The sequence below is a fragment of the Folsomia candida genome, unplaced genomic scaffold, assembly GCF_002217175.1.
Source record: "Folsomia candida strain VU population unplaced genomic scaffold, ASM221717v1 Fcan01_Sc004, whole genome shotgun sequence".
Classification (NCBI taxonomy): Eukaryota; Metazoa; Arthropoda; class Collembola; order Entomobryomorpha; family Isotomidae; genus Folsomia; species Folsomia candida.
In genome coordinates this window covers 3,630,873-3,645,141 of record NW_019091196.1, presented here as the reverse complement: position 1 = coordinate 3,645,141, position 14,269 = coordinate 3,630,873, and the positions used below count along the sequence as shown (strand labels likewise).

Genomic DNA, 14,269 nt, shown 5'->3' with positions numbered 1-14,269 from the left:
TTTTGAAATAGGAAAAATAGGAATCTAACTATGTTAATTTGTCGTAAATTTTGTAAAATTTAGACCTAAATTTGAAACAAATTTTGCAAAACAAACGTTTTAAATTAAAAAATATAATATTTTGAACAGAAAATTATATTCCATCCATTTCTATTTAGATAAATGACATTAGTTTCTATAAATAACCGTCACCAACGTTAAAATTTGACGTGTTGAAATTTCTGAAATACTTATTTCTTTTTAAAAACTCAAATTTTTGAGGATTCTTCGTCAAGCTGATTATGATCTGTTTATTATATTTTTCTAATTATTATTGAAAAAATCGATTTACTGGCGTCAAAATCATTCCAATTTTACAAGTGAAAGTGAACATGAAACTTTAATGTGTGCGAGTTACACGTCTTCAAAAGTGACCATGGTGGATCCCGGGTTGCAAAGTTACCCGGGATTAAATTGGATGAGTGAACATGGGCAGCAGTTTAATAGTTATCACCACAACGGTTATAATTATGGGTATAATAATTACTACGGTTACCCCGGCGGTAGTAGCGGAGAGCATTATTACCATCACCACCACCACCACGTGGGTAATAATTACGCCAACGGACAGAATGGATACCCGGGTAGAAGTGGAGCTGATTACGGAGAGGAATTGGAGCTGAGTAAGTTAAAGAATTTGTATAAATTTGTAAAACAGGAATCTCGTAATTTTATGAAAGTTTTCAAAATTGTGAAAAGTATTGCACACTTTGTAAAAATTGGAGTGAATTTTACACATGTTAATCTAAAATAATTAGTGAGGCAATTCACGCAGTCATTGGTAACTTTGTAAATTTTGTAAACTAATTTTCCAAACTTTTACAAAATAAAGAGACACCCTTGATCTGAGTAAGTTTACCAAAAATTGTGACCAGATTTTCCTTCAAAATATTCGTAAACTTTGTAAGTTTACGGAGTTTACGAGGTGTCAAGGACGGCGTGAAGTGCCTCATAAATTTGTAAACTGTATAATTTTTAAAATTTGTAAACTGTATAATTTTTGAAATTTGTAAACTGTATAATTTTTGAAATTTGTAAACTGTATAATTTTTGAAATTTGTAAACTGTATAATTTTTGAAATTTGTAAACTGTATAATTTTTGAAATTTGTAAACTGTATAATTTTTGAAATTTGTAAACTGTATAATTTTTGAAATTTGTAAACTGTATAATTTTTGAAATTTGTAAACTGTATAATTTTTGAAATTTGTAAACTGTATAATTTTTGAAATTTGTAAACTGTGTAAATTTTGAAATTTTTCCGTGTCGCTAAATATTTTTGTTTAGTATTTTAGTTACAAAAAGGTATTTATTTACCTATCAGAACAGTTGTTGGTACTGTGTGCGGATTCACGTAATTTGTAAACTTTATAAATTTCTAAACTCCGTAAATTTACGAATCATAGAAATATAAACCAGATTTTCCTTTGTAAATTTCTATGAAAAAACTGACACATTTCTGATTCTACTGGGTGGTTACAAAGATCTTCGTGAAGGGGAAAGTTGATGAATTTTCGAAGGGGTGGACACCACGTGAATGAAATTTTAATGGACATGTGTCCATTATATAATTGAGGTAAAATATAATTGGATTTTTAGCCACATCTGCCTCCACGATGGTGACTTCGCCCTCGTCCAACTCGTCCATCTCACCGCTGAGAGATGTCAAATCGGAGAAGAATATGAGTCCGGATGGAGAAAAGGAGGATGTGGGCAGTACTCGGATTGAATACCCGCCATGGCTAAAACGCGGGTCTTATGGTAATTTGGATGGATTTTTTTTACTCGGAAATTTTCGAAAAATTCTTACCATGTAAGTAAAGTAGCTTAGAAAATAATGAGGTAATATATTGTAACCAATTTTCATATTTTTCACCAATTTTGATATTTTCCACGGATTTTCAAAATTTTTATTTATTGAAAATCGTATTTATGTATGCCAATTTTTTGTGAATTTATTTATTTTTTTAAAAATTGGTAGATATCAGTCTCACTAATAACTTTATTTGGGAGTGAATATTTATTAAGAAGAAGTTTTAGGTCGGTCCAAGTTGCACTCACAGAACTATACTATTATATCTTGCACTATGATTTTCTATCATTAATAAATTTAAATTGAATATCAAAATTTTGTTTTCCATAAGACTTCCTCCTAAATTTCTCTCCCATAGTTTTAAGAACACAGAATGAAGTTTTATTCCACCCGTAATAAAATTCCTTTGGTGTCACTGATAAATATTTTTACTGATATACTATATTTTTATTTTTATATATTTATATTTTTACTGATATATTATATTTTGGTGATACTGATAAATATTTTTTTTACCAATTTAGTACTTTTTTTAGCCAAATATGAAATTTGCTAATAACAAATTTCCTTCCTTAACCCTTTCCTCTTCTAAATTTCCCTCCACTATTTTTAAGAGTGCTCCCCATCCACATTGCCTTATATTCCACTCCTACGTAATAAAACTGCATTTCTTTCCTGGGCGAAAATCAGATTAGAAGAATGTTTTCCTCTCGCATTACATTCTTAGCACGTGGGGCCGACCGGGACTGGATTATTGTTGCCTACCTGGTTTTCTTCTGGCTTGTCCGACCAAACCACCCGGCATGACGTCCACTTGACGCTCCTGCTCCCTCCTCGTCCTCATATAATTTCAATCCATCCATCCATCCAAAAACATACTCGACAAATTAATCACTTTCACTTCTCCGTGCCAGTTAGTTGTTTTTTACCACTCAGATTTCTACCCGAGATTGTCACGTTGCACATAATATGGACACATATTGTAGATATGTATGCTTACATTTTGGAGTAGCAGGGTCATAAATCTTGATACAATTTTGCACCAACTAATCTTATTTATCGAGAGGGTATCATTGCAAATTCGGTGTGATAATGGGGTAATAGATTGAGAAAAGGGAAATCGGGGCAGGGACGGGAGGGTGTGCAAAAAGCACGTGGGAGAAAACACGTGACAATTTTGGGATCAATTTTTAAAATTTAAAGTGGCCACGTGCTAGAAAATTGCTAACTTGAATTGCTTACGTTTTACCACGGGGTTAAAAATTTTGAAAATTTTGTAATGTTTTATCACATGGGAGAAAATTCTAAATTTTGTAGGGTTTTACCACGTGGTGGAAAATTAAAAATTTGGTTATGTTTTACTACAAATTTTTGAAAATTTTTTTGTAAAGTTTAAAATTCCAACGTATCAAATACTTCTCACCACATCATAAAAAAATTCAAAATTTGAAAATTTTACTAGGAAAATGGTAAATTTGGTACAACTTATTTTTTACCACCACAATTTCGCTACCGGATAATTTACCGAGTCGAATTACATGAACGTTTTTCCTGTCGGGCCCCCCCACCCATGACCACGACCCCCACGACGCACCGTACTGTAAAAAGTCGGCAAAAGGCGTAATAAATCAGGCCGGATTGGGTGGTGGAGAAGAGAGAAGCCATAAATCCCACTATTTTGACTCCATGAAACACCTTTGCGTATTGTTTTTAAAAAAAGGAGGGACGGAAGGGGTCAGTTTTTAAGGAGAAAAAACAAGATAAGGAATCAGGAAGTGTAAATATTTATATCACAGGGTAATAAATTTTGTAACCCTTTTTTTTCACGGACAAATTTCGAGTTGGGAAATTTTGGGGAAATTAAAATTTGGAAATTTTGGAGAAGAATTTTGAATTGCATTTCTTCAGTAAATCACGTCAAAGACACAGCAGCACCTTCAATTTGATTTAAAGTGAACATTTTTAGCAAAAAATATTTTGGCGTGACTAGGACTTTTTTCATGTGAAATTTCACACTCGGCACATTTTCCTGTTATTTTTTGTTTAATTTTAAAAATAAATTTTCCCTGATTTTGATAAGTATTGAAATTTAACAAAAATTGTACATTGTCGTGTTCAAAATTTTTTGACGTATTTTGATTTTTAAAATTAAATTTGTAAATTTTTTGTTTAAACTTTTTGGCACATTTTGATTTTTGCAATTAATTTTGCACGTTTTTACGTCCAATTTTTGTACACTGATTTTTACAATTGATTTTGAACCTTTTTTATCTCAAATTTTTTGCCGTGTTGTAATTTTTGATTGTTTTATGTTTTTTATACACCAATTTTGTACTAATTTTTTTATTTTATTTTCAGGTTTGAAAAACACCACATCGCCACGTTCGCCCTCTTCGGAGGATAATATTTCGCCCTCGTCGTCATCAAAACGAACCCGGCAAACGTACACGCGCTGCCAAACGCTCGAGTTGGAGAAGGAATTTCACTTTAATAAATACTTAACGCGTCGGAGGAGACTTGATTTGGCGAAAATGTTAACTCTGAGTGAACGCCAGATCAAAATTTGGTTTCAAAATAGGCGGATGAAGGCCAAGAAGGAGGTCAAAGGTCACGTGGTTGCCAGTGATCTCGTCCAACGACATGGTAACACTAATTCCGAAAGTAATTCATGTTATGGAGAAGGAACTTCTTCGTGGTAGGGAAAAGTGAGAGAGAGAGAGAAACCTTGTAGTTAAAAATATATAGTTTTATTGAGCACACTCTAAATAATTTGGTAAAATTTTCGGTTTTACCAGACGAGGGAGATTCGAATTTGAATTGGTAAATTAGAAAATTTGCGAGAAATTACAGATACCAATTTGTGAGTATTATTTTATGGAAATTATACGTTATTTTTCATTTGTTTAAAAGGAACGCTAAAATTTTATGGTTACCAATTGTTATTAATTTTTTTAGAATTTGTCGGTAAAATTACAAAATTTTTGGGGAAATTAGACCGAAATTTTTTAGTATTCTTTAATTGGCCAAATTGAAATGCGTTTTTTTTTCATTTGTTTAAAAAACCGGTAAAATAATATGGTTACCAATTATTACCAAATTACTTTTACCGATTAGAATTCTCCCCTAAAAAATGTGTAACACCAATCTCCAAAATTTTGATTGAGAAAAAATACTGTAAAATAATCCGCTAAATTTGAGTGTATTACCATTTTCCTTCTTATTACCAAACTGGTAAAAACGTACACCACTAATTTCCCCAATTATTTAGAGTGCGTCCAAATTTACAATTTTATTATCTCCTGGAAATAGATGGATAGAAACACCTTGAGATTTTATTGTAGCATGAATGAATTAGGTCAGGAGTGAACAAGTGACAAAAATGTGTGGATTTTGGCTTCCGTGAAGCACCTTCTGTTGTATTTTATGGCACCTGTAAATCATTCCCGGCTCTGACAGCCTCGTATTTATTTCCTCCTTCCTTCCTTCCTTACGCACTTTTCCAATGCTTCTGCGTCGGATTTTATTTCACTTCCAGAAATTTGGTCTAATTTTCTAAGAGCAAATATTAATTAAGAAAATTTTCCTTTGATTTATAAAATTTAGAGTAGTTAAGAATTCAATTAAGAATTTAATTAAGAATCTTTTTGCTTAGTGGAAACATGAATCTAGTCAAATTTAAGAAATTTACCGTGCAAAAGTATGAATTTAAAGTCATTTAAATTTTTTAAAGTAAATTATTACCTTAAACGTGTCACAGATTTTGTCTAAGTTGGATTCCTAGTCTTACATATTAAAAAGGATTTTTTCGGTAAAATTATGTGTAAAATTCTCGTAATTTTAAGAACTTATTTTATCCTGGAATTGTGCCAAATTAATGTATATCCCAAATGGATAAGATTGAACTTGACTTAATCAAAATTGTGTATAATTTATAAAGTAATAAAAATATTTTCCAAATTTGAAATAGTGCTAAAAATTTAATAAAGTATTACATTCCTGAATACTAGATATTTAATCTGCACAATTTTACGAATAGAAACGTGACAAGAGAATAGAAGGAACATTTTTGTAGCATGAATTAAGCAGGCGTGGGCAAACACTGTGTCAAAAAGAAGTATTTGAGCTCTGGAATTTAAAAAATTTAGGCAATTCAAGCAACTTTGCACTCTTAAAAAACAATCATATTTTTGCTTGCAATTCTTTTTGTGTCGAAAATGCAATACCTCAAAATAGTTTTAACACGTATTTCTACACGTATCGCATTTTGGGCGTCGAAATCTGGCAAATGCAGGAGTGCAAAATTGAGGCAATTCACGTAGTCCTTGGTAACTTTATAAAATCCGTGCCTTCAATAAATTGCCTTCAATAAATTAATTATGAACACTTTTACAAAACAAAGAGACGCCCTTGATCTGAGCAAGTTAACACAAATTTGGGACCTATTTTTCCTTCGAAATATCTTCAAAATTTTGTAAAGGATTGCAAGTTTATGGAATTTACGGATTTGACAATGTTACCAAGGCCTGCTTGGATTGTTTCTATATTTTAGCAAAGTAATTTGCCCACGCTGTTTCAAACTGTGGGCACTAAAAATAAGGCCCTGCATTTAAGATGTACCCTCCTTCGTCCAGATGAAATACGTGAAAAAATGAAATCGACATCCCCCCTGAACGGCCCCCTCCTCTGAAAATGATGAATCTGCCCCGTTGGCCGAGATCCTGCCCAAGGGTCTCGTAATCCATCCATCTCTTCTCCCCTTCACCAAATCCACTCCGAACAGACCAAGTTTTAAGGGATCCTTTTAAAACCTGAATGGCGCTCGTTTTCTCCTCTTTTTTCCAAGTTCCCATTTTGATTTATTTCCCTCCCACAAAACGGCAAGAGGATTTATGTAGTGGAGGATTAATTGTTTATTTAGCGGGTGATTTAATTGGTTAATTAAGCCGTAATAATGGAGAGGGAGTTAATTGAGTGTTTCAGTAATTAATTAATTAGCAATGGAGGGAAAGTACTGGGCAGATAAATGTGTACATTTTAAGAATTTGGGTAAGCAAGAACTTGTAAAAATTTGAGCACATTTTGTAAACTGTTTGGTCAAAAAGGTGTTAATTTTTGTGTCAAAAATACGAAATAAATCTTTATTGTTAAGAAAAACTGTTGCAAAAAAGTTGAGTGTTTCTATAATTTTGCAAAAATTAGTTGGCCACAAATCGTCTTTCACAATTGGACAAGTTCGACGCCAATACGAAAATAACGGAGATTACGAACTTCTAATTTGAGGTAAGATGGATCCTCGTTGTTTTACTCCATGCAAAAATTTTAAAGGTTAAAAAAATACGATAAAAAACTTGCTAAATTTAATTGCATGCGAATTTTGCGGAAATTTTGAGATTTTGGGAAATATTTTGAGAAAATTATTGGAAATAATGCAAAATATGTACGAAAACCGGCTTGCTTCTGAAAATAATAAAATTAGCCGGATAATAAATAAAAATAGCGCATAATTTGTCACGCATTAACACAAACGTGACATGTTTTTCACCCCAAGAAAATAAGAAAGGGTTCTAAATTTTAATCCATTTAAAGCCTAATAATAATAACCATAAATAAATAAATAAATAAATATCGACCCTTTTGTATTGTCTGAAGGTTAGTTTTTGTCATTTTTGACGACCATCCACCCACCCACTTTCTTCTCTGCTTGGCAGCAGGATCATTAGCATAATCCTTTTAGCGGCGAGGAACAACACATATGTAAATTTACATATGTACATGTGCGTGAAACTATTAATTTGGAAACCCTTTATTTGGACATGTTTTGGCTGTTTTTGGCCATTTTTGACGAGAAAATGTGACACTTTTGTCGGTATTTTGAGTCGACACAGGCAAAGACCATACATACTGAGTGAAGGGAAGAGTAATATGTATCACGTGTACACTCATTTGCATAAATTGGGGTGTCATTAATTCTAAAATGTTGTTGAAGTAGTAAATTTTATTGGACCAATAAAATAAAGACGAGGTCTTTTATGAGGGCTGTTTATTTATTAAGAAGGGACCATAATAAGGGTGCAAGAATTAAGATTATAGGAAAACTAGAGCAGGTTTTATTTAGTTGGAGGGTGACCCTTCTTGGGTCAAGAAGATGGAGAGAAATCAGGAGAAATTAGTTTCGAAAAATTTAGAAGAAATACAAATTTTGATTTTTTCTGGAATTGTGAGGATACCAAATTTGAAAAAATAGAGGAAGTTGTAAAAAAAGTTCAATCCTGAAAGAATTTGGGAAATTTTGAGGGAAAAAAGTGCAAAATCTGTACAAATTGTGATAAAGTAAACTTGTGAGAAATTCGAATTCGGTATAAAAAAAGTAACCAAATTTGAAAAACATTGTGAAATAGGTAATCATTCTAACTGGAGGAGACATACAAAACTTTACAATATATTTATCTTGCAAAAAAGTGAAAAGGTTAAGGTTTGAAATAAGTTTGAGAGACAATAATTGGCAAAAAAAATTGTTGAAATTAAATTGTTAAAAGTAAATTTGTGAGAAATTTGAATTTAAAAAATTTAGTATTACAAAAGTGGGAAAACATTGTGCAACCGGAAATCTTTGTGCTGGAAATTAAGAAATTTACCAAAAGAATCTAGTAACAAGACAAAGTCCAATTTGCCACGAAATTTGCAAATTTTGTGAGGAAGTCTACACAAATTTTAAAATATTGCGAGGAAGTCAAGTATGAAAAATGTGTTCGTGTTTACACCTCATCAATTAAACAGTAGAATTTTTTCATGTTTATAGCCTTGCTTGACGTGTAATGTAACGCGATATGAAAATTGTGAAAATGTGGAATTGTTAGTTTTGGTTGCGTCTAAATTTGCAACTTTTTTGGGCAATGATCAACTTTCATGTCGGACGGAGGAGGACCTTTGTTTTTGAGGTGAGGGAAAAATATTCAAATTTTTGTGTACACACAAATTGTTTGACAAGGTGGATACATGCATAATTGGGAGGACAGGGTTTCGTAAAATTGGGAAATATAAAAATTCATTTTGTAAATTTTGGGATAAAAAATACGTAAATTTTTAAAAATTTAAACTTTGGAAGTATTCATTGAAGTATGCGAAAATTTGTTTGTAAATTTTAAAAATAATTTTACAAACTTTCACAAAATAAAGAGATACTCTTGATCTGAGCAAGTTTTACAAAAATTTGTGAGCTAATTTTTCTTCGAAATATTCGTAAAATTTTCTAAAAGTTTGTAAGTTTATGGAATTTACGGATTTTGCAAAGTTACCAAGGTCTTCGTAAATTGCCTCGTTATTTTTAAATTTGTCACAGTTTGACGTCATTTACAGCGAAAACTATTATTTTCATTACGTCACGTTAAATCTAGATCGAATCCAAAATACCCTACAATTCCAATCAAAATTTAAAACCAAAAGCACTAACTCGCCAAAAGTCTAAGTCTAAAGAATTTCAACAAATCGTAAAATTATGGCTCAATTCACTCTGATATTTGTAACTCGGTAATAGAGTTGCCGGTGAGATGAGTTCATCTCATCCCATCTCATGTGAAAATGAGTTTGAGAAGAGATGAGATGGCCGCTAAATGAGATGAGAACTCACATGAGATGGGTAAAGTGAGATTTGATGAGATGAGAAGAGCTCATGAGATATGAGATGAGTTAAGTGAGACGAGATCAGCTCATTAATAAATATTAATCAGCATTCAATTTGCGAACTTTTAGGGTGTAACCTAGACAAAACTCATTGTTGTCAACTTTGGGGGTGTAACCAACTAAAAATTCATTTTTGGGAACATTGGGCGTGTAACCAAGTAAAAATTAATTTTTGGGAACATTGGGGGTGTAACCAAGTAAAAATTCATCTTTGGAAACTTTGGGGGTGTAACCAAATCAAAATTCATTTTTGGGAACATTGGGGGTGTAACCAAGTAAAAATTAATTTTTGGGAACTTTGGGGGTGTTACCAAATCAAAATTAATTTTTGGGAACTTTGGGGGTGTAACCAAGTAAAAATTCATTTTGGAAACATTGGGGGTGTAACCAAGTCAAAATCCATTTTGGGAAACTATCGAGGTTTGTGTAAGTCAGAATTATTTTTGGGAAATTGTGGGGTGTATGTAACTAGGTTAAAAGTCAACCATAGAAACTTTGGGGTGTATTTTGTGACCAAATCAAAATTCATATTATAATATCGAAACTTCGATATTAGAATTTCGAAAATTCGATATTGAAATATCGAGATTCTATGCCCTTGTCACTACATCATTATTTTTCTATAGGAATTTTAGGCAAAATATTGCGTACGAAGCGCTAAATGAGCCATCTCATCTCATCTCATGAGATGAGATGAGATGAGACGAGCCAGGGTTTTAACGAACTCAACTCATCTCACCAGGTAATGAGATGGGGCGAGATGAGCTCTGTCTCACTTCATCTCATCTCACCGGCAACCCTACTCGGTAACAGCATGAATTGACTCAAAAATCGGAAAAAGTAAATACCTACATAAATACCTACATAAATATGGATAAAATTAAAATTTGCGTAATAATTTAAAATTTACACAGTTACAAACATTCACGTGAATTTATATTTTTAAACTAATTTCAAAAAACCATTCTCAACTTAACAAGTAGGAAAATTTCGGAACCCTGTAAATTTGATTGTGAAAGAAATCCGGCCCGTAAAACTTGTCCCGTCATTAATAACAAAGTGTGTTGTGTGGCTTGACTTTTTCTCATTTTTGGCATAATTTTCATCAATATTTTGTAGAGATAAAGATTCAGGTTGAATTAAATTTACATTAATTATTTTACCACCACCAGAACCACGGGGGGCGAGAGAACAAGTTGAAAGAGGCAATTACATATATTTCGCAAGTTTAGCGGAAATGGGAAAATTTTGGAGAAATTTTTAAAAGGTTTAACGCCATTTTGTGGAAATTTATAAATTTCGGTATATAAATATATGTAGATCGGTTTCTAATAAGACGAGGTGAGAGAGAACAAAAAAGGAAAAATGTCGAAATTTTTAAGGGCTTAACGCTGTTTTGTGGAAATTTTGAAATTTGGATATATAACTATACTTAAATAGATACAATGTTAATAAAGTTGACGGATGGTGACAGAAAAAAGAGGCAATTAAGAAATTTTGGAGAATTTCAGAGAAATTTCTCAGAAATTTATTCTACTTTGATTAGAAATTTTGATGATGAAAAAAACGTTAGAAATCTACACGGAAATTTTTAAAATGCTTCAAATTTTGTTCAATAAATTTTTTAAAGATTTGTTTTCCGTGTGGAAATTTCCTAATTTTAGGTTACAAAGTACATCGGCGTGAATTTCTTATTGTTGAATTTATAAAACTTTACAAATGTTTCTGAATGAATTAGGTTTGTAATTTTGTATGATATTCAATTTTACAAAATAGCATATCATAGACTTTACTGGGTTACAAACATCTGCGTGAATTGATTGCTGGATAAATTATTTGGGTGGATTTTGGCAAAACTGCTGCGTCACTGGAAGGATGGCGACCCTCTGTTGAAAAAGGTCCCTTTTCTCTCATCATGCAATGCATCGTCCGCCATTCCGATGTCACTGTCAGTCACCTCACCCTACACCAACAAACTCTCTCCTCAACCCGACAGAAAATGGAAACACTCTAAAGAAATTTTTGGGAAAATTCACTTCAAAGTTCCCACAAGAATTTTTGGGAGCATTAAAAAAATTCGATCCAATTCTCAAGTTCAAATCAAAATTTTGCCAATTTGCATTATACAAATTTAGTTTGTAAATTTTCTAAACCAAATTTTATTCAAAATAAAGAGACTCTGAATTTGTGTAAATTTGTAGCTCCATATATTTTGCAAATTTGCAGAAACTCAATTTATTTAGAATATGTTTAGAATAATAAATAAATATGTGTCAGTCTACCGGTGACATATATTTTTGCATACTCTCCAAACCGAGAATAATTGATAAAAATTACAGAATTGATCAGTAAATTGCTAATTTTAGAATAATGCGGAACTAGATAAATGTGAAATTGCAAAATCGAATTTGTACAAATATACTCTTTGTAAAATTTTTGGGTCCCATTCTTCTCCACTTTATGACATATTTCCGGAATCGGTGTAGTGACACGTCATTCGCGTAACCTTCCCACATTGAGAATGACTCAGGTTTCAATTGAAATTCCAGGACGAGTTTGGGTATAGAAAATTCTTGATTTCGACCTAAATCTGATCTCACTTGGAAATAATTAAAACGAAAAATAAGTCCTGCATTTTTCTGCATTTTAACTTCTAAAGTGCCAGTAGAGCTAGTCTAGCTACATATGCACGTACATAGGTACATATAATTTCATTTCCGCAACATTCATTCACAAGCTTGACAAAGTTAGGTTTATCGGTAAATTAAATAAATTCCAGGACAGATTTGACTTTAGATAATTCTTAAAATCTGAATCTCTAACTAGGAAGTAATTTCTTAATCTTAAATGTAGTGTCTGGATTTGATTGCATTTTGACTTCTAAAGTTCTGATGACATATGAAGTTTCATTTCCGTAACATTTCCAAGGTCAAGTTAAAATTGAATCTAAAACAATTCCAGGAAAATTCACGATTTCGACCTATTTAAGTAAATCTGAGTCTCTCACTTTAAAACAATTTCTCCCACAAATTGAAACAATTAGTGTCTGAATTTACCCTTATTTTGCGTCTCTCTGATTGTCTCGTGGTCCTGGTCTGGCATGGCATTTAGCGTTTGGCCGTGTTTTGTGTGACGCCATTGTGTAGCTTTTACAGAGGAGGAAATACATTAGTGTGCGCTTGGAAGGATGATGGCCCGTCAGTGGGAGAGAGAGAGAGGAGCTCTTTTCAATAATATTTGTACGGTTACCGGTTGGGTGTGCCTGCCCGGGTAGTAGGATACCCGGGTAGTAGTAGTAGTAAGGAGCCCATTGTTGACGAAATGTCTCGGAGAGAAGATTTGTAATTAATGGATTTGAGCTGTCTGTCAGCACAAAGTCGGAGTGATTGATGAATCGTGGTTGGTTCGGATGGTCGTAGGAGTTTCTTCCCGGGTGAAAGTGAGGCTAACATCGAAATCAAATCTGAAAAGTAGGTAGGAGCGAAGAGGAGGAAAGTAAATGGAAAGAAAATATAGAGAGAGAAGAAGAAGAAGATCCACTCTTTTTTTAGGGGGAAAGTGCTATCCAAGGGTATGCATGCACTCTTAAAAGTGGGGGTGGGTTTGGAGTTTTTTACCAAAGGAATTTTTACCAGGGGGAATTTTATCGGAGAATAGAATGTATGACAACTTATAAATTTATACACGTAGGAAATTTTTGACCGGCAATATATTTTTACGAATGTGGTAATTTTTACCAAGTCTTATAAATAGGAAAAATTTACCGACAAATGTATATACGTTTGGTTTTTTTTACCGGTAGAAATTTTCATTAGTTTACCGTGGAATAAGTTTATGACAAAGTTTTACCAAAAGTTTTACCAATAGTAAATTTTTACCAATTGTTACAAATGGGGATGATTTACTGACAAATGTGTAGGCTTTAGTGATGTTTTTACCGGTAGGAAATTTTTTACTTTTTTTACTGAGATCAACAGTTTTAATAGTTTGTTAAAAGCGGAAAAATTCCGGTAAAAATTGTTCTATGAAATTTAACTGTGTATGAATTTTGACCAGTACAAAGATATGAATTTATTACAGAGTTTGTTTCTTTTTACCAGAAACTACCAGTTACCGAATTTAGAATTGCATAAAATTGCGCAGCCCTGGTAGAAATTTATTTCTTACCGTATAAAAATCTAAATATTTCCTCCCTGCAATTTTTAAGAGTGTCCACTTTCTCGGTGCGTTTGGTTGTACAAACTGAGGTGACACTGTAACTCAATTCTTTTCAATTTATTTACACTGTATAAAAAAGCGGTTGTAAAATAAAATCCCATCTGCAAGCCTGCATTCGGCGGTGATGGTGGTGGTCCGATTGTAACTACTTTCTTCACCAAGTGACTGACAGACAGACTTCCGGTGAGTGAGATGGGGGGATAACTACCTACATACGTAAAAATGCAGGGGGACCGTGCGAACTCGATGCCCTTGAAGTTTTTCGCACTCATTCTTGACTTATACCCTCTGGTAACATACATGATTACCGAGTTGGTAACAGTTTTTTTGGACAAAAATTTGTACGTAAGCATATTTTGTGAATGACAAATTTTTAGGTTTTTTGTACACAAAAATTTATGGACATTTTTAGCGACGAATTGAATAATTTTGGGAGTATTGGGTACGAGATTGGTTTTAAGATTGGTGGTCCCTGCAATACGTGGAATTAAGCGGTATGTTTTTAATTGAAAAAATTGT

At 32.7% G+C, this 14,269-nt stretch overlaps 1 protein-coding gene across 1 annotated transcript; it reads left to right on the top strand.

The window, feature by feature from the left end:
• Positions 1-234: 234 nt before the first annotated feature.
• On the top strand, positions 235-4,602 carry LOC110848419 (homeobox protein Hox-C5a). Its single transcript, XM_022095630.2, has 3 exons — positions 235-662; positions 1,639-1,800; positions 4,211-4,602. Exons 1-3 carry the CDS (start codon positions 383-385, stop codon positions 4,549-4,551), a joined length of 783 nt encoding a protein of 260 aa, XP_021951322.2. The 5' UTR covers positions 235-382; the 3' UTR covers positions 4,552-4,602.
• Positions 4,603-14,269: the final 9,667 nt, after the last annotated feature.

Coding starts and splice junctions, on each gene's coding strand:
- LOC110848419 (XM_022095630.2), top strand. CDS start 383: ATGTGTGCGAGTTACACGTCTTCAAAAGTGACCATGGTGGATCCCGGG. Junction 663..1,638: donor CGGAGAGGAATTGGAGCTGA/GTAAGTTAAAGA, acceptor TTGGATTTTTAG/CCACATCTGCCTCCACGATG. Junction 1,801..4,210: donor GCTAAAACGCGGGTCTTATG/GTAATTTGGATG, acceptor TTTTATTTTCAG/GTTTGAAAAACACCACATCG.